Genomic DNA, 21,294 nt, shown 5'->3' with positions numbered 1-21,294 from the left:
CCAAGCCTCTCAAATCCATGGTAAGCCAATCTCTGTTCAAGTCAATGTAGAGGTTAAGGAAAGGGTGTGAGACAGTACCAGATTTCCACAAAAAGTTGTTTCCTTTATTGAATCGCTTCCTTCTGTACTGTCCAGGGAATATTTTCGATTAATCTCTCTCTGTGCTCTTGTAGCTGTACACACAGAAGTGTGCAGCATCCCTACCCTGTTCAGTCCTGCATGCTGTAAGCCTCTTCCACACTATGGACAAGAGAAGTTTTGTATTTTGCTGTCACTAATGTCTGTAGAGGTAAAGGAAGAAACCCTTGGAAACAATTACATATTTATTAGCACAGACTTTCCTGATATTTCAGAGTTCCTGATCCTGAGAGCTGAATTTTTTTTTCTCCTTCATTCAAGACAGCAATTCCAGAAGGGAAAAAAATGTCCATTGTAGGTGATTAGTTATGTAGCTTTTAATTTAGAGAGGTTATGACTTTGTATTTTTAACCTTTGAGCTATTGATGTTAAATAGTTTCTGAGCTTAACTGTCATATATGGCTGTGTTTTAGTAGAAGGTGGAGTGACCAGGGTATTTGTTGATAATTATGTAAAATTACCAATGCATTTCAGATAGTTACAAAAGAAAAACTTCTAAGGGTGGAGAAAAAAACCAAAATAAAACATTTAACTTCTTGACAATAGATAAACTTTCAGTAAGAACTTGTGCTTTATGTGGAGGCCTGGTCAAGAAGGTTGATGCTGCTTATCCTCCTCACTTTAATGTATATGTCCTTGTACACATGCATCTTTTCAGCATATCTCCTTTAATCATTAACTAATGATAATACCATGTGGTAGCAGATTTTGTGCTTGAATCATATTGTTTGGCACATAATTTTCTTGCTGTCTGTTTGTAAATGCAGTATTTTGTTCCAGCATAGTAACACCGGGTTTACTTCTGTCTCCTGTTTTTTATTTTTTAAAACTGATGGGAATAATTTCAGTGGAAGAGTGCAAATACAGACATTCTGTTGGGAGTTTCACTCATTGGCTTTTATATCAAGACAGATAGCCTTGTTGAGCTGTGTGTTCTGGCCTGGAATAAGTAACTCTGATTTGAGTTCTGTGGATTAGGAATTGAACCTCTCTCTTTGACTGTCTTAACCATGGATTTGTTGAAGTGTATATTCAGATTTTGTTCTGAAAATTGATTCTTCTGTATTGTTAAATTGGTACTAAAAGATCAAAACTTCTCTAGGTTTTTGTAGCATTTCATATGGAAATACTTTCCATCCTGTTCATGTAGCATGTTTGTCCCCTTTTTCCTACTTTTTTGAGTTTTATTACTCAAATGAAAATCTAAACTGATGGACTGTCGTGAGACCTACAGAGCTACTTGCAGGCTGCAAAAACGACAGTTCAGTAGGTACAACAAAAGCCTTGCACACAAGCAAAACAAAACAAGGGGTTTGTTCACTACCTCTCATGGGCTGGTAGGGGTTCAGCCATCTCCAGGAAAGCCAGGCTCCATCATATGCAACCATGTTTTGGGAAGACAAACACCATCACTCCAAACCTCCCCCCCTTTCTCCTTCTTACCCAGCTTTATATGCTGAGTATGGTGTCATGTCGCTTTGGTCAGTTGGGGTCAGCTGTCCTGGCTGTATCTGCTCCCAGCCCCTTGTGTACCACCAGCCTTCTCACTGGTGAACTGGGATGAGATGCAGAAAAGTTCTGGACTCTTCACAGCAACAGCTGAAACGTTTGAGTAATCAACACTGCAGCACAAATCAAAAACACAGCCCCATTCCAGCTACCATGAAGAAAATTAATTAGCCCGTCCTAAACAGCACAGATTGAAAATGGAGCAGTCGAGTCAGATAGAGGATAGACCTGTGTGTGAATGGCCTTGAAAGGAGAGATGCAAGAGACAGACAGCTTATTCTGAAGCAGTATGTCGGAGGTGAAAATATGAAGCTCTTCTTTTATGTAGACATGGCTGTGTAATACTGGCACTTCAAAGATGGAACATCTGGGTGAGAAAGGGTGGAAATCAGGCATTTAAATTCTGCACTGATCATTCAGTTATATGCGTGTATATATTACTTCAGACAGAAGCATTGCTCTAAGTGTGTTTAGTTCTAAGCTTCCTATAAAGTTCATGCAGCTGTCAGTAATTAAAGGGCTAAGTGAATTTTTGAAAACCAGGAGAGACCATGTTTTCTTTTAGGATGTTTCTAAAGCAGAATCAGGAGCATCATCACTTTTCTGTGTGTTTCTTCTCACCTTCTAATAAATAAAGTACTGTCCCTTCTTTCCTCTCTCCTTTGCAGATGTAGCACCTGGGCACCAGAGGGCATTTGGTAGTTCTTTGAATTGTCTGTTTGTCATTGAAGTAACCCGCTTGTCTTGCCATATTGTAGCAAGTATATAGGGAAGTAACTTTAATTTTAATAGTAAGTGTGTTTGTTCATACTTTCAGCCATTGTCTGAAGGTTCCTTTTAAACTAAACATGGAAGAAGAAATTCATGTCTCCTGTGTACACAAAAGCATTTCAAATAAACTCCAGTAAAGACAGCTTTATTCAGCAAGTATTTGACTGATGATGCTAACATGTTTATGATAGCATTTTAGTTCTTTTTCCAGAGCATGGCTTTAAATTTTGTAGGCCAAAATTCTCAGTTTTAAACACAACTGCTACAGGAGAGTAGTAGGATGTTGTGTGTTTTTGATTAGGAATGACCAATCTGTAAAATGTAATGCCCTTCAACCTTTATTAGCCATGGGGGAAAAGCAAAAAATCACACTTAAAAATAAGTTTAAAAACAAGCGAAAGGCCCATAACTTTCCAGCTTAGCTTTTAAGCATCTTTAGCCTGGATTGTTTCTCCTGATACCATTTGCATTGTCAGATGCAACTGTCTCTTCCAGCTGATTTTTTCAGTCGCTGCCAAGAATGTGTTGCTGGATATTTGATTCTCTTAACTCCCCTTGCTCCCGTGAAAATTAGTATTTTTTTTTTATTAGTGTAGTTTTTATTTGTAATAGGGCAGTTGACAGAACAGAGAAAAGTCAACAAATGTTGTTAAGAAAGCCTAGTTTATTCTTATAGATGTATATGAAACTGAAAAGCTCATTTGTTGGGAAATGTAAACATTACAACTTCAGTGTTCTTACAAATAGCTGGAGTATGTTACCTAGAGATTGTATTGTTTAACCTGGTACTATATCTACATGTAAATGTAAGTTTATTTAATCAGCTCTTTAAATGATTAATTAATTTATTCTACAAGTCTATTTCCATAGGTAAGAACATTGGGATACTAGAAAAGTTTCATTAGATGTTTTAGTATTGCTGGATTCAAATACTCTTTTTTAAAGAGTGTTTTCTAGCTTTGAAGTACTTCAGCCCCACAGATGTCTTCAGAGAGATCATTTCAGCATTTTACTGTCCTAAATATGCATCTTAATAGCCAATGGCAAGTTAGGCAGTTAAGAGGTGGACATGCAAACACTTTGATGACTCTGGCTCCTAGCACACCTAATATTCCAGGCCATTAGATTGGGAAATAAAGTATCGAACAGTGATTTTTTTTTTTCCCCCAGTATCCTAGAAGTACACATTGCCTTTTCTCGATACCCTTTTATTGCTCTTTTTACAATTTCTGGCCCATATTGCTTGTTATGCAAAAGCTGGCCTTCATTATACTTATAATTTATTATTTCATTATATAGTTATGAAATAATATTAAATACTTTGAAGTCATTACTGTTCTTTCATCTAACAGTTTGATTTTGGATACTACAAATAGGTTTAGTTCATGGTTTTATACATTCAGATAGCAGCTGTTTTCTCTGTTAGATCTTAATAGCACTCCAGTTTATATATTCCTTACACATATCAAGAAATCATAACCTTTACTCCTGGGATCTTATAACGCTTACAGTATTTTATCTATAAGGCTTAATTGGGCCAATATGTGTACAAGTTGTAAAGTACTATTTCTTATCTAACATCTTTTGTTTGTAAACAAATTCTGATTGTAAAGCAACTCATGCATTGTCCATAACTTCCAAAGTGCTAAAGAAGTTTTAGTAGTTTTGCTGAACTTGTATGCAATTGATTGGGGTTTTTTTCTGAACATTAAGACAGAAATTATTGTCTTATGTCAAGAGCTCTTGGAGCAACGTTTTCAACCTTTTGGTTCAGCAGAGAACCTTTTTCTCATTTAGAAATACCCAACCTTTTATTTGGCCGGGGCAAGGGTATTTCGTAAAATGCTTTGTTTTCTTGCCACAAAAACTCTAGGAAGCCCTGTTACGAAAGAAATGCTGTCAAGTGGCTTTCCTCCTGCCTTTATCACTGATGTTCAGTAGCCATTCAAAACTTACAGGGTCAGGTAAGAGCTTTCTTCATAGAGCAGTGACATTATTTCTGGTTAGCCTCTGAAATGTTATATTTGCTGAGAGCTCCAATGCATTTTTCATTTGATTTTGTTTTGGTTTGGTTTGGTTTTTTTTGTTTTGTTTTATGGTTCTATCATCTTTTACAGAAGAGAATTTTTTTTTTTTTAGTTTAGTTTAGCCAGCTAAATCTGCTAATGGATCCACTGAGCAGTTATTCAGAAATGTTTGCTAATCTGTTTTGCTTTAAGAAAATATCCAAAATAATTGGATTGAGAATGCAGCATGCGGAGTATTTTTCCAATAGCAATATTTGGAAAATTGTATATGTGAATGGTGCTGTATGCTCATTGTTGCATATGTGTGTGTGTTGTAAGCTACAACAGCTTAAGTGAATACTTCAACACAGCAAAATAAGTATTTGAAGAGAAAAGAAGAATGAGCAGCTCTTGAGTACTTCGGCATAGTATCTTGAACCTTCAAAATTACATCTTGACTTGCTTGATAATTAAGTTTATTTCTTTTTTATGTTTTAACTGTTTATTGATCCTGAAAAGAGTTGTGCATGTGATTAACATCAAGTGGAAGTGTTCAGGCTGCTAAAACTAGACAGGTTCTTCATTCCTTGCAAGATTCAGTTCTCTGGTCTTTAAAGTTCATGTTCTTGAGAAATATTTAAATTTTTTTTCTGTAATGCAAAACATATTTCTGAACATCCTTGAATGGTTTTTGTTAGCTTTTCTTAATGGGATATTTTAAGTGGGAAATCTTCAACCTTTTTTGTGGAGTCAGAGCAAAGGAAAAACGTTGTAATGAATGAGGAGAAATGAATAGCAGACTAATAAAAGATTTCATAAACATGGCCAACAAGAGACACACCACCATATTCACCAACTTTACTGCTATGTCACTCTTCAGTAAAAAAAAAATATCTTGTTTACTATGAATGTTCCAAAGGGAATAGATGAAAGTGTCTTGATTGCTCTAATTCTTAGTGCTGCAGCTGGTGAAGTGGTTTGGACCGTCTTGCATCACCCTGAATGTTGTCAGTGTTCAGGTGTAAAAAACTTGATTTATTTTACACTAGGTCTTAGGTAGACACATTAATTTGCTCACATGAACTACTACATTGGTAAGGACTGTAAGCTGGCTTTTTAGAAATAATATCATCAAGGAGATTTTTTTATAATATCTTCTTAAAAAATTACCAATAGTGAGGAGCTGACCTGAAACCTGAGGCTTGTCTTCATGCTTACCTGTCTTCATTGCTTGTTTATAATTATGTACATTTCTCTGTCTTTGTCTGTATATATCATTCACTGTGTTACATTCATACTTGTTTCTACAGTAAGTTTGTGACTGCCTAGGAATTAAAATTCTTAATTTGGTTTTTGATTCTCTGGGTCAAAAATATACCTGCCTGGTTGGTGATTCTTTAATTATCTTTAATATGCCATACAGTTGCCTGTAGAGAATGAAAATCCAAAGAAGCTAGAAATGTGAGAAAAAATATAAATAGTGACATCTGTGTTACATAAGTTCTGAAGTCAAATATGTTTGTGAAGTCAGAAATAGTCTCTAGGAAGTACATGTTTATTACTACTACTGTGAATCATCTGTTATACTGCAAATATCTCATGTAAATATTTTACTTTGAATCACTTCTGCTACCTGAACAGAATTTGATGTTACTTGAAGCCTTGCAAGATATGAAAGTACCTAATTTGCTTTGTTGTTTTTTGTTTTTTTTTTTAATTTGCATTGTAGGTTTTGACTTTTGCCTATAAGCATGCATTGGTAAATAAAATGTATGGAAGAGGTCTCAAGTTTGCAACAAAACTTGCAGAAGAAAAGCCAACAAAAGACAACTTAAAAAACTGCATTCAGGTAAGGAGTGTTTGGTCAAGTAATGGGGCTGCATTCATGCTGCATAAGCTTTCAGAAGTAAGTTATAAGTCTTCTGGATTTTTTTGTACTCTTCTCATTTTAGAAAGCACTAAATGTAGTATTTTAATTTTAACTCAGCCTTTGTTTTAAATGGTGATTTTTTTTCCTTCCTTTTTCTAGAATATCTTGTTTGTGAGTAACTGCTGTTTTTAGCAGATTCACTTTTTGGAACTTACTTTGGGGCATAAAGGAAAGTAGAGACAACTTAATCAAAGCTATCTGCGTAAAAATCCCCTTATGTTGCTGTTTAGCCACTGTTAATTTTTACGATTATTAATAATAATTACTGCTCGTAGAATTTAATGAGAGAAGTAATAGGATTTCCTAAGATTAAATTTTTGTGCATTACATTGAAAGAATGTGGATCATGTAAAATGGGGAGGAGGGGTCCCCCTTTCAGGACTGAGGAATTCAAAGCTTACCAGATCTCCAATCTGTTGTCTTTCTGATAATAGACATTTTTAGTAAAATGTTGATATTAGGGCAGTGTTTGTTTAGATTTAGATGTTAAAAAGAGTAAGACTAATTTTCTTAATGTGTGCTTTTTTTCTTCAGCTAATGAAGTTGCTTGGATGGACTCATTGTGCAACTTTCACTGCAAATTGGCTTCCTGTCATGTATCCACCTGATTACTGTGTATTCTAGAGAATCAACAATTGTAAAATTGAGATGATTTTATATGGGACACGATAGGAAAAGAGAAGTTTGACTTTTTATTCGAACGCATGTTTTCATTACTGAATGCTGATTATTAAATTGTGTGTATTTATCAGTAAAGGCACCTGGGTATGGCTTAATACCTGTTAACCTAACTCCTGTCATCAGGGGGTTTCCTTATTGTGCATCCCATTGCTGGCAATGGATGTGCCAGAACTGCCAACATCAAGGATTTGGAATTTGTTTGGAAAGAATTACTGCATGCTTGTTATGTTCTGAACTGTTACTTTTAACTGCAAACCTGTAAAAGTTCTGTATTTTTTATGGTACACTGAATTTTAACATGTTTGATCTTAATTTCAATTGTATGAAGGCCTTAAAGCTACTTCAAGAGTAGCTAAAATCTTACTTATTAGATGAAAATAATGGACACCTGTATTGTTTGCAAGAGTTTACATTTAATGTTTTTAAGAAAAATTCAACCTCTCAAAATGTCACAATGTTTCTCGGAATTGCTGATGCATAGGTACTCATGTAGATTTTCAAAACTCTTCATTTTGGAGTGATTTCAGGCAAACTCAGAAATCCTGATGAAGCTGAGTATCAGGACAGGCTGATACATATAATAAAGTGCCAGACAGTTACATCTTGATCAGATATTGTAAAGCTATACATAGATGTTTATTCATGTTAAAAATATAAAACACAGCAGAATAAATGTGCAAAGTTGAAGATCAAAAAACCACCATGTTCACTCTGATACTTTAAGAGATTTTTATAATGAATAAAAATGCTGAAGCTAAAAATTGTATTGGTTTCTGGATAAGTACCTAAATAAAACTTGCCGAAAGAAAGCAGCTTACAAACAGCAGAAGTTCAGTGCAGCCCAGAAGATCAATGCTTTTTGTTAAAGCCTTCTTACTACCGTTGTTCCTTCAGTGGAGGGGAGTTGGTCAGTTTGAACAGGTCATATGTATCAACCAGAGACAGACAAACTGCTATATCTTTTGCCTTGCTGGTTCTTTTAATACTTGCAATGCAAAACTCAGATGCAACTGCAACTTTATACCCAGATGCAACTTCATAAATGCACAGAAGGTGCAACATAATCTTGGAAAGCATTCCAATCCGTGAGGTGCTGCCACTAAATCAAGATCAGTAGTAGTTCTCTCTTTAATTCTTTCTTACTGTGGCTTTAAGCAGCTTGACATTTGATTCTGGAAATTCTGCTAGAATGGTTGTGTTAAATATATTGCAAACTTTTTCCAAAAATTCATAGTCTGTACTGAATCTGAATTTATTTGCCCATAGTAATACTGTTCCTGGCTTACAAAAGTGCACCATTGTTGCTAGCAGGGGGTCCAGAGCTCCGTGATGGTACACAACATCAGTTGCCAGTATGAAATCATAATGGTAAGTTGATACAGGAAAGTCTTCATTGAGGCTTTCTCCCCATACCAGTTTTCTCACTTCAGGTTTGCGCATGTTCAAGTTCTTTGTGTTTCTTGAAATATTATATGAGAGATTTTCAAGAACTTCAGGCAAATCAGTAGCTGTAACATGAGCTCCTAAAGAAAACATGGGTTTGTTTCAATTCACAGATTCACTAAGGTTGGAAGAGACCTTCAAGATCATCTGTCCAACCATGAACCCAGCACTACCATAATCACCCCTAAACCATATCCCCAAGTCCCACATCCAGACACCTCTTGGATACTACCAGAGACAGTGACTTCACCACCTCCCTGGTCAACTTATTCCAAGGGTGTCCAGCCACCCTTTCTGTAAAATAAAAAACTTTTCTGATATCAAATCTTAACTCCCCTGGCACAACTTAGGGCTATTTCCTCTCATCCTTGCACTTGAGACAGGGCACAATTCATAGGTCTATGTAGTTCAACATGTATGAAACTTATCTACATAACTGGTCCAACCTGCCCCTCCACAATAATTAGGGTAGTTTAGTTAACAAAACAGTATTACTATCATTTTCATTAAAAACAAACAGTGACAAAGTTTACTTCAACTGTTGTTTCATTGCCTTAAAGTGACAATGGCAGAGCTAGATCATCATTCACTAGAAATCCAAAAGGAGATACAAATTTACCAACCTAAGATACAGGCCACAATGGAAAGCAAGCCTGTTCCAGCACCAATTTCCAAAACCTTTTTATCTTTGAGGTTGAATTGTTCTTGATTTGATTCCAGATATTGAGATAAAGCCAGTGCCTAAAATGGTTAACACATATCCATGAGAAGGTAACAGCTAAGTTGCACAAAAATTCATTAGATGTTTTTATACAAAGGTGTTGGATTTTTTTAGTATAATGAGAAACACTGAAGAGTGTAACAAAAATGGGAAGAATTGTGATGTATCCTGTTTTTTTTAAATATAAGAAAGAACTAAAGCCGTTTATTTTTAGTTTTAAGTTTGTGATACGGATTATGTGATACGGATTTACTACACACTTCTACATGAGTCCTCTGACAGCTCAAGACAGAATCACAGAATAAGCTGAGTTGGAAGGGACCCACAAGGATAGGCAGTGTTAAGATGTGAACCGTACAGTCAGAACAGCAAAGTTAAACAATATGTAGGAAGTAATTTTCTGGTTTATTATCATAATGTTATGCTATACTACCACTATCATAAAGTAAATTCAGGCTTCAGCAGAGATTTTTGAAAAACCTTTTTTTTGTTTCAATTTTTTAGCAAACAAAATATTAAAAATTGGTTATTTACAAACTTGACATTTGTTTATTGGTAATAGTATAACCTTCAAAAAAAAGGCACTGTATGAAAATATTATCAGGCCTTTGTAAAGATTTTGTCAGTTAGTAGAATATAAGTGGGCTGTTTATTAACAACACAAACTGATGCCAAAGAAACTGTCTTCCCCTTTTGCTTCTCTTTAGAATTGTGTTACTGTTTTAACTCCTGTGCTTTTCATAATGCAACACTGTCTTCCCACTCTGGGAAAGCTGACAGCTAATGAATCACCGGTCCAATTTGTGCAACCTCTCAATTTTCTTGGAGAGTTTTACCATCTGCATTCTGACACTTGATTAATGTGCAAATTGATGATCTGACATTTCAAAATAAGATACTGTTTCACCCACCCATATGCTCGCTCTCTATTGTTTTGAAATTGTCTGCCATTTTCTTGTGCGCTTTTTAAATAAATGTGGATCTAAAAAATTTTGAAATCCTAATTTTCTTGTCTTTATCAGTTGACCCTCTCTTCCCTCAAAGGCAGTTTTCTTAGTCTGCGTAAAATTCTGTTTTTAAGAGTATGAGAAGCAGAGACTGAAGAATTGCTTACAAGTATGATTTTCCATACTATAATGAAACTGTCCCAGCCTTTTCTTTAAAAGAAGCATATTTTTTATCATTATAATGTCCTTTATTTTTTTAATCTCTCACAGTTTTCTTTTTCAGCCTCCTTTTTGTACTGCTGATTATTTACTTCCCAGCAGTGACTGATTGGAAGCAATGGAGGATGCTGAATGTTTCTTACTGAGTTCCCTTACTGAATTTTTTTTCAATGCCAACATCCAGTGTACAAATGCTTTGATGCCATAGCTCTTTTGGCATGAACTTGCAAATTACCCTAAGGCAGAGCTTTCTGCTGAAGAATTTCATTCTGCATAGGGAAGCTTCTATTGTCAGAAGTGTCATGTAAGAAAGCTTCCTTAATATTTGTGTACTGCTGTCCTGGTTTGCTCGTGTCATGTGAGCTTTCTCTGTGTTGTCTTGTGTACTTACCCCCGGCCATACCACAGCTCCAAAGTGTTCTATGGACTCCTGAATGACAATCTGATGGCCAACATATGTATAGTGCTCCTTGTCAAAATAGTGTGAAACTCTAGGAACCCAGTTCTGCAGTATTTTAAGAGTTACTGGTGAGCCTGTGAGAGAAAAGTTGAAATTTCATGGGTTCATGTGCAACTTTTTAAAGGGCAAAAAGTATCTTACAAAAACAGTATGTGGGCGCATGGACTAGAAAAGCTCTGAGGACATTGGTCTTGAACCATAGAATTGTTAAGGTTGGGAAAGATCTGGAAGATAATCAGATCCAACCATTAACTAATCCAGCACTATGTTCATTGCTAAAAAATGTCCCCAAATGCCACATCGACACATCTTTTGAGCACTTCTGTGGGTGGTGATTCTACCACTTCCCAGAGCAGCTGTTCCAGTGCCTGACCACAGTGAAGTGAAGACTGGTTGCTGTCCAAAACCAGACAGTCTGGGTGGCCAGGGAGTGAAAGGAACAATGGTTATTTCCTGCCATTCTAAGTATTCACATGAGCAATTTAGAGACATAAATGAGCCTTTTAGGAAAAGCTATCAATTCAAATATAAAACTCTGCTAATAACAGCTAGAAGACTTTCAGGACCAAGTTAGCTTGTATTTTGGTGTCTGTGAGATTTCATTTGTGAGGCCAGCACTTCTGGAACAGCAGGCTGCTTTTTACATAAGGACTCAGGATTTACGTCTTACATTGAAGAAAACCTAACTCTTTCTTAGTGGTTGTTTTTTAACCAACAAGTCAGTGCTACAGTTGTCCTAGGGTGTCTGTCTCATCATAGCAAGGAGGCTCGTGGGTGAGGTTTTTCATATCTGTGCTGAGGCTGTTCCACCTGATCTCACTGAACACAAGGACACTGTTGTGAATGACTGAAGTTTTGTTGCATAGAATTAACTACAAGGCAAAACTTTGCTCTGGCTTGCAGGGATTTCAACTGATCCCTGCCTGGAATCCTTGGTAGCTGTTGGAGCAGTTTAACTTGTTGAAATCTGTAATACCACAGCTTCAATAGTGCCAGCCCAATCAATGCATATTATAACCATATCTCTTTCATAAGAGATTGTAATTGTGAAATAATTCTTAGATGTCTAGGTAAAATCCAGAGACCTTTTTAAATATATTCTTAATTATGGAGATAGAGGGGTATTTTTTGTAGATTTGATCTGATAATTTGCAAACATAAGGGGAAATAATGGGGAAAATTGGATATCAAAGGAAAAGTTAAATTATGACATCTACTATTTGAAGACTGATAAAAATGAAAGTATGATATGCTAGCATGCCATAGAAATTGCAGTATTTAAATTTGATTAAACCTGCATCAGATTCTGCATGCTCAGAGCTGCAAGTGCAGTTTTCAGAGTCATACTGCTCTTCGCAGGTTTCTTCTTCCTCAGATTGGCAGTCCATTGTTCTTTGAATTTTGTTGGGGAATGGTGGCTGCTGTGCAGAGATCATTGCAGAAGAGCTGAAACAGAAGGGGAAAAATAATGTTACAAAATCTTGCAGGCACTCTCTTATATGAAATATGACTGGAAGAAGACAGTGAGTAATTTAGCCTTTGGTGGCCTTTTGGGGTTTTTTTTCAGTGATGAACTGAAGAAACGGGATGAGATGTGACATCCCCACTCCACTGGGTGGTATGAGCTGTTTTCTGGGAACGTAGTAATGCTGTCAGAATTTTCATTCTCTCTCATTTATAATTTTTTATTGTGTTTATTTTATCATTTATGCAGAAGCTTAGCATTATGTCACTGAATTGACACCAGTAGTCTGCCTGAAAATTGAGATACTCTTATAAGTTGAAGCAATAGCTGAGAAAGATAACTCTTTTAATATCTGTTACTTTTTATTTGTAATTTATTATTTTCAAAGAACGTGGGACTTATGATACCAGAGATAAAACTTTCATTTGCTGCAGCCAGTGCTCTTGATTTTGTCTCCTTGCATAGAGTTGCCTTCTCTTCCCTGTCTTTTCCTGCAGAACAACTAACTCAATTACAGTGAAATGCAGTGAACTGCAGAATATGCAGATGGCAGTCAGGAAATCATTGCAGTGAGAAGATTGAATCCATAAGGTTTTTGGGATAACTCTCTCTGTGCATTCAAGTGTACAGGGCAGCACCCAATCTAAGAAGGAATGGATTGATTGATACCAGCTCACATCAATAAAACCGGAACACGACTTGATATAGATTTGCTTGGAGAGATATAGATCAGTGAAATTCTTTGCTTGACTACAGTTTTCTTCAGTGAAGCACCTATGTATAAGCATATATCTGTGAGTGTGCAGAAATATATAGATATAGAATATATAGATATATACACAGACACATCTATATTTAAAGAGCAAAATGTTCATAACTTGCTCTGGACAGAGGCTGTACAAATTCACCCTTCCCACATAACATGATGGCTGGAGTGAGCTGTGTTTTTATCCATGATAAAAACATTTATCCATTCTGCTCATTTTTGAGACTGCATATTTGCTCTCTCCAGCCATAGGCACTGTAGATGAAGTGTTGTATCATTTGGATTGCATCATAGAGCAGCAGGCTGTTTTACATATCCTCACTGGAAGGGGTAAATCTTTGGCAGTGGCCAAGATGTTTAGCAATGCCTGCAGGTAGTTTATTAAGGAGCAATGTGACTGCTGACTTATGTGAGTGATTTAATTTGCACATGATATTGACACTATTGCAATTCTACTGATACCTGATATATTCCTTATTGCTGCTCTGTTTATTCACAAAGGCAGGATTTCTGTTCTAATTCTCTAATTCCTCTCATACTGCATTTGCTTTGTCTTGACAGTGATTTTGTAGTGGTACAGTAAAGAGTGCTTTAAAGTGCTTTTAATTGATACCTGCACTTTTTTTTTTTTTTTTTTTTTTTTTTTTCTTCAGAGGGCCTCCATCTGGCTAGGAACAAGATCTGCCTTTCCCCCGTGGTGTGTGATTTGAGGTACGATAATGGTAGGTAAGAGACTGGTGCAGCCACTGCATTCTTTGACATGAGTGAGTGCATCCATGTTCATATTCCATGTCATTGTATGCCTCCTTCCGACAGCAATGGATTTTTTTAATTTAATCAAAAGTAGGCTTATGGATTTGAGCAGTGTCTCCTTTTCGTGCCTTAAGCTAGAATAAAATCTGCTCATGTTTTAATGTTTTAGGAACTCTCTGTGAAAAATATTTTCCGACTTGTGTGATTGGGAAGGTACATAATGAAAAGAGAAGAATCTGTCAGAACTGGTGATGGTTACAGCCAAGAGACATTTGGTTGAAAACATAGTCTTCTGGATATTTTATGTTGAAATCTGCAGGGCACTACATTCTCATATTTGGGGGTTTTGGGGTGAGTATTTGTTTGGGTATTTGTAGGAGTCTTGTAGCATGATTTGTGCTGTTTAGGTGTAAAAGCCAATTCTGGCAGGAGAAAACTTTAACTTGTCCAGTACTGTACTATGTATAAAACCAGAAGGCTTGTTTAATGAATAAACTGTTAATTTGTCAGTTTGGGTGGAAAGTGATCCCCTTGTATTTTTTTCCTTGCTTAAACAAATTCTTACTACAACAGGCCAAAGATGCAGTTGGCTGTGGGTGGCAGTGAATTCCAGAAAATAGCTTGGAAACATGCTTAATAAATACAACCTTGTTGATCAGCTATTAAGTACCTGCAACAAATAAAATTGTATCTCTGATCCTGATATATATGTATACCCTATTATCGCTCATTCAGACTGAGCTCTAACTCAATTAGACATGTTATGTTACATTTTCAAATTAAAAATCATTATCCTTTCCCTCACTTTTGTCCTTTGAGTTCCCCTAAAATGGGAGTCTGCTTAAGTATTTATAAAGAAACCTTGCTGGCTTTCCTAAATCCATTAAAATGATCAGGAGGCCTAAAATCCACACCAGTGGTTACCCTGCTGCTGGTGTGGTCCTTAAGTCCATAAGTTGCCTGAGCTCATAGGTGGTGATTTGGGGGGATAAACACTATCCACTCTGTATTTGTATGTCACCTGACACACTGGGCTCCGGCTTTTGGCTGGAGTTTCTGGATGCTGTAATAATATCTGGTAGAGGCGTAGCTTTTGCTAAACAGAAAGGACTTTATAAGTGTGTATATCTATGAATATATATGCATGTTCATTCTATGGCCGTTATTATTCAATGACATATTTCATAGGGGTTAAGAATAAATCTTTTTTTAACTGCAAACTACAGGACTGTTTCAGTCTTATAAATTCAAGAATTCAAGTATATTAGCATCTTGGCCATAATGATGCACAGCTTTATTTATCATTTCAAATGACAAACTGTTCCTGAAGGCTACAGGCACAAGTGAATATTGAGAAGCTGTTTGCAAATAGGTGGTGTTTAATATTATTGCATTCTCTATGTGTAATATGTTCAAGTTGCTGCTGTGCTCCTAGAATTATAAAAAATAACATTTCTCACTGTTTTGACATTATGCTGATCCATATTTTACTAAAAGCTATATATCTCTAAAAGAATTTCGGTTTGATAATGTTGCAAGCAAAATCTATTCCCTTAGAAAATGTTGGCTCTTTCTGAATATTAGCAGCCAGATTTTTTTCCAGATTAGTCTTGTTGGAAAATAATTATCTAAATTCTTTCAGAGTTGTTAAACCAGTATTGACTTCATTAAATAATCTTAAGCTGTTGTGAACAAAACTTAGAAAATCACATTTGATTTCTTCAGAACCTAAGGAAGAAAAAATAATTCACAGAGGTGTATCTATTTGACAATATTACATAAAATTAACAAGGAAACAGGAGCAAATTGTAAGATGATGATAAACCTTACAGTAACAATTTATCCCTTATAAGAATAAACATGGTGCCTCTGAAATCAATTTCTCAGACAGAATTTTTAATATCCAGTTACATGGCCAAAAAAAAGTAGGTTAGTGAGCAATGCTGTGTCACTGGATCTTCAGCTATAAACACAACTCTGCTGAAATGTGTTTCATCTCAGCACAGAGTTGTTCAGTGTATTCTGTGTTAGTTGAAATATTTGGGCAAAAGCCAATTTCATTTGCTGACATGGAAAATGCAATTGCAGTCTGTTCTTTGCAAGATTGGGCTTAACCATACTTGTACCATACATTAACATCTGTTTCTTAGAGCTCATGCCATTTTCTCATGTTACTGTGCACCAAGTTTAAAAAAAAAACCCACCAACAATACCAATGCTAGGAAATAAAGGAAATGTCAATGTTAGGAACGTCACTATAGTAAATCCAGGTGATTTTTGAATCTATAAGGTAAACCCACCCAAATACCGCAAGCCAGCAGCAACTGTCACTCTGCACGAAACAGAGAGCTGGATTCTGTTGGCTCACAGAGCTGACCTGAAATACAAGAATTCAGAGAAAGGTAGTTCTGTTGTTAGCAGGGAACACAAAGGCACGTCAGACAAGGTTAGCTGGGCAGCTGTGTGGGTACCTGATGTGGCAGAAGGCTTGGGAAGTTTCCTGTGGGTGGATGCATGCTCCAGAGGTTTTTTATACAGGCGTGCACCTGAAAAGAATAACTTTCCCCTCCAGCCAGTCGGATTGCAGGTTATTTAGAGTAACATTACCCGACAGCGCTTGAAGAACTTACCGAGTTACGCTTAAGTCTTCCACTTGTGCAGTACAAAATCACAACTCTCTTAGACTTTGAAGTCCCAAGCACACGAACCTTTCTCGGCTCCTCCAGACTGGTTCTGTTTTTGCAGACGACGCGTTCCCTGTGTTCGCCTTACGTCAGCGGAGCTGAACCAAGCAAGCAACTCACTGTGGGCAAACCAGTGCATAAATAATGAATGTGGCAACTTGGCAGCAGCCCAAGCACAGGGAAAAGTTCATGAAGCTCCCACTACCAGGAAAAGGTCAGCTCTTCCTTGCCCTGCTGAGTGAGTTCTGGGTACCCTCCCTGCCCTGAGTCACAGACAGAATGGGGAAGTGTCAGTCCTAAGGAAAAAACAACTTTCTCATCATCTTCACTGCAGGTCATAACCATAGGAAATATTGTATCCACTGAAAAACAAATGAAAATCGTGAAAATCCAACTTTTACCAGAAGATCTTCCAGCTGATTATTTTAAAACAGAGGGATGTCATAGATGTTGAAGATGAACCAGATGTGTATTCCTTACACATTTCAAGAATTGGAGAGGTTTATATGCATTTATTCCTTTGCTGCCCTTCTGCCCTCCCTTCCCGTTCTTTGCAAAGATTCTGCCAAAAGAAATTCAATCCCATTATAGGACAGAAAAAATTAAAAGCCACTTTGAAAGTCATAAAGCTAGAAAATAACCCCTGGCTAGTTAATAGATGAAGGCTGGCAAAAGAAATGGGGGAAGCAGAGGAAATGTGGATTTTAACTCAATTTATAGGCATTTTCATTTTGGGGTGAAAAGCTTTTGAATTTAGGTAATGCTCTCCTGAAGACTGGCAAAATTTAAAAAATGAACCTTTTGTGTCACAGCAGCTGTTCCATGCATGAGCTGCTGCATGTCTCTAGGAATCACAGCAAGGATAGGAAACACTTGGCTCCATGTTCAAATGCTCACCAGCTTCTTTCCTCTGAAATTTGATAGTTAAAAGATACTTTTAAATTTGTACTTGAGAACTAGTATTAAGATACCAACTATATTAATTTGATATTGTAAACTTTGCATTCCACAGACATGCCTGGTTTTACAATCAAGTGCAAGTGAGTGGTCCTGAGGTAGGTGAGTAGCTGTTACTGGAAATTAAGATAGGCTGCTGTTGGAATGACTGCCGTGGCTTTTTTTAAGATATGGTCCTTTCAGCAGGCATGTTCCTGCTCTCATATTTATTGTATTTGTCACCAGGGATGAATGCAGCTCAGACTAGAGCTGCTGTCAGGGCTGTCTCCTAAGCTTTGGAATGGGACTGATGCTGGACATAAACAGTTTGTTAACTGAAATCTGAGGAATTGGCTTACTCTGTCTCTCGTAGCAAGGGTGGAAACTGTAGGGACAGTGAAACTGCTTATTTATGAATCGTGTAGGCATGGCTTCATTTCTTGTTTACAACTCATGGAGGAATCAACACTGATACTCTGAAATGTAGCTTTTTGTTGACATATATTTACTATATACTTTCTATAAATACTTTTGATTCCACACTCAATCTCCAAGTATTTCTTGTTTAACATTGAAAATTACTCTTGTCTGGAGGGGTAGCCCCATGGAATTAAAATTTCTCCAACTTCTGTGAATGAGCAGGCTGAGGGCAATACAGCACCTCAGTTCTATGTGTAAAAGGGCATTTTTCAGTTATCAATTCAACATCCAATTCCACAAAGCTCTGAATTATCTGGTTGTCTTTTCTGTTTCTCCAAATACTCATGGGAATTTTGCCATCTAGACCATTGGTGGAAGACAAAATGCAAGAGGCTGCCAAATGTGATGAAGTAAAACAAACTTAAAGTATTTTTAGAATTTTAGTGTGAATTGTGTAGCTTGCATAGGTTTGGGGGCATGTTAAGTCTGGTAATGTGAAATCTAATTGGTAGTGTGGGTCTTTTTCCCATTCAGTGCTAGCTATCAGGAAAGCTGGGAAGAGTCTTTTTCCTGACTGTGTCACTGAATTCAGCAGTAGCATTCTCTTCAGTGTACAGGCAGAGTAAAACTACATTCCTACTATTGGATTATAGATGGCAGTGTTTCAATTTGAAAACAAATTTAAAAGTTTCTCTGCTGTTAATAGTACCAATTACAACATAAAATTTATGTAAAACTATCATAACTTTAAAAGTTTGTGATAAACAGGAAAGAAAATGTTATGGTTATTAAACACATCAGGAGCAAGAAGCATGCTGGATTTGTATCAAAAGATAGCAGAGTTAAACCAGAAAAGTTAAATTATGTTCTTGTCAATTAAATCAATAACCACAGATGAAGAGGACCAGATGGTAATTACTCAGAACTCCACAGTGGTATTCCCAGCTCCAGACCAAAGTGTGGTGCCTGCACCTGAATTTAGGCTTGATACCCAAGCACAGGATATTGTACAAATGTGAGCTGTATTTCTAAGGGAGTCTTGGAGGCATAAAAGGAACAGTGGGGTAAGTAAGTCTGACATCTGTGCTGGTTAAACTGAGAGGAACAGCAATGCTGGTGATAAATAAGAAGTATTGTAAAGATTTTGTGTGTTCTTTGTCAGTGTCTACAGGCAGGTCATGAATGGTCCTCCAGTTTACGGTGTACATGGTTTTCCACAAGCTTTGCATAGCTCACTCACTAAAGATCCTTACAGAAATTGAGTTTTGTCAAGATGAGGAGTTTTATATTTTGTTTTAATAATTTAACAGCAAGGAGGCCATAAATGTCCAGGTTTTCAATGACCCAGAAGAACCTGTGCTGCTGAGTGTATTCCCAAAAGGTAGTGGAAAATAATGTGGTGACAATAATTTAGAATTATTCAAGACAGTGCAAAGAAAAATAAGCTGCAGAGTTCCAGAAGGATCTCTGGCATGTTATGAGAGGTGATAATATGATATATGAAATTCAGTGCTGACAAGTACCACATAATACACAGTATCTTAACTCAGTAGCACCTAGGAAAGAGATCTTCATGGAGCCAGAGACAACTATATGCCATAGCTATATACCTGCAAAACCACTAATCAAAACCACAAAGGGATTGTTGCATTTTTATAAGGAAATGGGAAAAAATCCAACTAACCAACCAACCAAAAACTGAAAAAGGAACATTGTTTTATCCAATACAGGAATTCAGATATTATCTCATATTTTCAGTGTGTGCCTCAAATCTTTGATTTAAACATTCATGGTCTTGGAGCTCCTGCAGCATTTGCTGGAGGGCCTGGGTGACCTGGTGAATGATCGATGAAAAATGGCAGAGTCACACTTCTAGAGCAGATTCTCCTCATTCTTATTGCTGGAGACATCTGTCAGCAGCCAGCTAAATGTGTACAGCATGGTCTTGGCATGGTCTGCTGAAGTATAAACAACTGCAAGGTGAATTTGTTCCGGGTTGAATCCCTGACAGGGAAACACCAGTGAAATATGTCACAGGAATGAAGGGATGTTTCTCTAGGAAGATGGCACAGCCGGCAGCTCAGCTGAGGTGTCTTTACACCAAAGCAGGCAGCATGGGAAACAGAAGGAGTTGGAAGCCACTGTGCTGCTGGAAATCTATGACCTAGCAGCCACTACTGGAATTTGGTGAGATGAATCCTATGACTGGAGTGCTACTGTTGATGGCTACAGGCTGTTTAGCAGGGACACGAGAGGACAGGAGAGAAAGGAGAGGTGGTGGGGCTGCCCTCTGCACCAAGGATTGAGTGTGGAGAGTTGTCTCTTAAGAACAGATGTGAGCAGGTCAAAACGCTGGGACAAGAACCAGAGACCAAAGCAGCAAAGAGAAACTTGTGGGCCTACAGCCCCAGATTAAGGGGGGCCTGTTGATGAAGCCTTCTTGCTCCAGCTACAGGGGGCATCGTGCTCACAGGCTCTTGTGCTGCCTGTCCAAGGGAGACTTGAGCCACCCCAAAATCTGCTGGGAAAGTTGCATAGTGGCTGTAGGCAATCCAGGAGACTCCTGGATTGCATACAGGATAACTTCCTGACCTGTGTAATAGCCAGCCCTATCAGAGGGGATGTGATATTAGAGCTGGTGGTCACCCACACAAGCAGGCTGTTCTGGAATGTCAGTATCGAAGGCAGCCTTGGCTGCAGTGATCATGTGCTGGTGGAGTTTGCAGTCCTGAGAGACATGGGTCAGGTCAGCAGTAAAGTTGGGCCCCTCATCCTTAGGAAAGCAAACTTCAGCTAAGCCAACTTTCAGCTCTTCAAGGAGTTAGTAAATGGGACCCTCTGTGAAAGTGCCCTCAGGGACAAGGAAGCAGTACAGACCTGGTAAATCTTTAGGGACACCTTCCACTTCCAGAGTGCAAGATACTGAGATTCCCAGGAGCAAGAAATTCTTGCTCAACAAAAAAGGCAAGAGACTGGCGTGGCTGAGTCAGGATGTGCTGGTTAAACTAAAGGGCAAGAAGGAAACACACGGGCAGTGGAAACAAAAGCATGTGTCCTGTGTCTTGGAAAGAGTACAGGGATACAGTCTGGCTGTATAGGGATGAGGTGAGGAAGGCCAAGGCAAAGCTGGAGCCCAGCTTTCTAAGGGATGCAGAGAATCAGAAGGGCCCCTGTAGACATCTCAGCCAGAAAAGGAAGGTCAAAGAAACTACCACTCATTACAAGCAAGGCTGACACACTGGTAACAATAGCTGAAGAGGAGGCTGACAAAGTTTCTGCCTCAGTCTTCACTGACAGCCTCTCTTCCCACACCTCTCGACTGAGTGGACCACAAGACAGGAACTAGGGAGTAACAATCTTCCCACTGTTAGCGAAGATCAGGTTCATGACCACGTGAGGAATCTGATTGTGCATGAGTCTGTGGGATCCCAGGAGATGCATCCCA

The 21,294-nt window shown here is 37.7% G+C and overlaps 2 protein-coding genes across 6 annotated transcripts in view; one reads left to right on the top strand and one right to left on the bottom strand.

Annotated features, from left to right (window-relative positions):
• TPP2 (tripeptidyl peptidase 2) overlaps positions 1 to 7,055 on the top strand; it is a 49,890-nt gene extending 42,835 nt beyond the window's left edge. For both annotated transcript variants that reach the window (XM_083855385.1, XM_083855384.1), the window contains 2 exons: positions 6,154 to 6,273; positions 6,889 to 7,055. In XM_083855385.1, the coding sequence (XP_083711511.1) occupies positions 6,154 to 6,273; positions 6,889 to 6,978 (210 nt within the window). In that variant the 3' untranslated portion in view covers positions 6,979 to 7,055. The remainder of the gene's footprint in view (positions 1 to 6,153; positions 6,274 to 6,888) is intronic.
• A 133-nt stretch (positions 7,056 to 7,188) lies between these two features.
• METTL21C (methyltransferase 21C, AARS1 lysine) lies at positions 7,189 to 16,590 on the bottom strand. 4 transcript variants are annotated; one of them, XM_083855389.1, is made up of 6 exons: positions 16,440 to 16,590; positions 16,110 to 16,186; positions 12,120 to 12,271; positions 10,757 to 10,899; positions 9,102 to 9,219; positions 7,189 to 8,558 (listed from the first exon to the last, which is right to left on the bottom strand). In XM_083855389.1, exons 3-6 carry the CDS (start codon positions 12,259 to 12,261, stop codon positions 8,164 to 8,166), a joined length of 798 nt encoding a protein of 265 aa, XP_083711515.1. In that variant the 5' UTR covers positions 12,262 to 12,271; positions 16,110 to 16,186; positions 16,440 to 16,590; the 3' UTR covers positions 7,189 to 8,163. The 4 variants fall into 4 exon arrangements, with proteins under 4 accessions (XP_083711515.1, XP_083711512.1, XP_083711513.1 ...); XM_083855386.1 differs by lacking the exon at positions 16,440 to 16,590 and adding an exon at positions 16,281 to 16,362; XM_083855387.1 differs by lacking the exon at positions 16,110 to 16,186.
• Positions 16,591 to 21,294: the final 4,704 nt, after the last annotated feature.

Source organism: Zosterops lateralis, assembly GCF_965231275.1.
Source record: "Zosterops lateralis genome assembly, chromosome: 2".
Taxonomy (NCBI): Eukaryota; Metazoa; Chordata; class Aves; order Passeriformes; family Zosteropidae; genus Zosterops; species Zosterops lateralis.
The sequence above is the reverse complement of the archived record's forward strand: the minus strand, read 5'-3'. Positions and strand labels throughout refer to the sequence as shown.

Bases quoted from the DNA above. Each gene is read 5' to 3' on its own strand.
- METTL21C (XM_083855386.1), bottom strand. From the start codon at position 16,325: ATGCATCCACCCACAGGAAACTTCCCAAGCCTTCTGCCACATCAG. The intron at 10,900-12,119 runs GTTTAATCAAAT...TTTCTCTCACAG, and splicing joins GCATGCAGAATCTGATGCAG to GCTCACCAGTAACTCTTAAA. The intron at 8,559-9,101 runs GTTGGTAAATTT...TGTTTTCTTTAG, and splicing joins CATTGTGGCCTGTATCTTAG to GAGCTCATGTTACAGCTACT.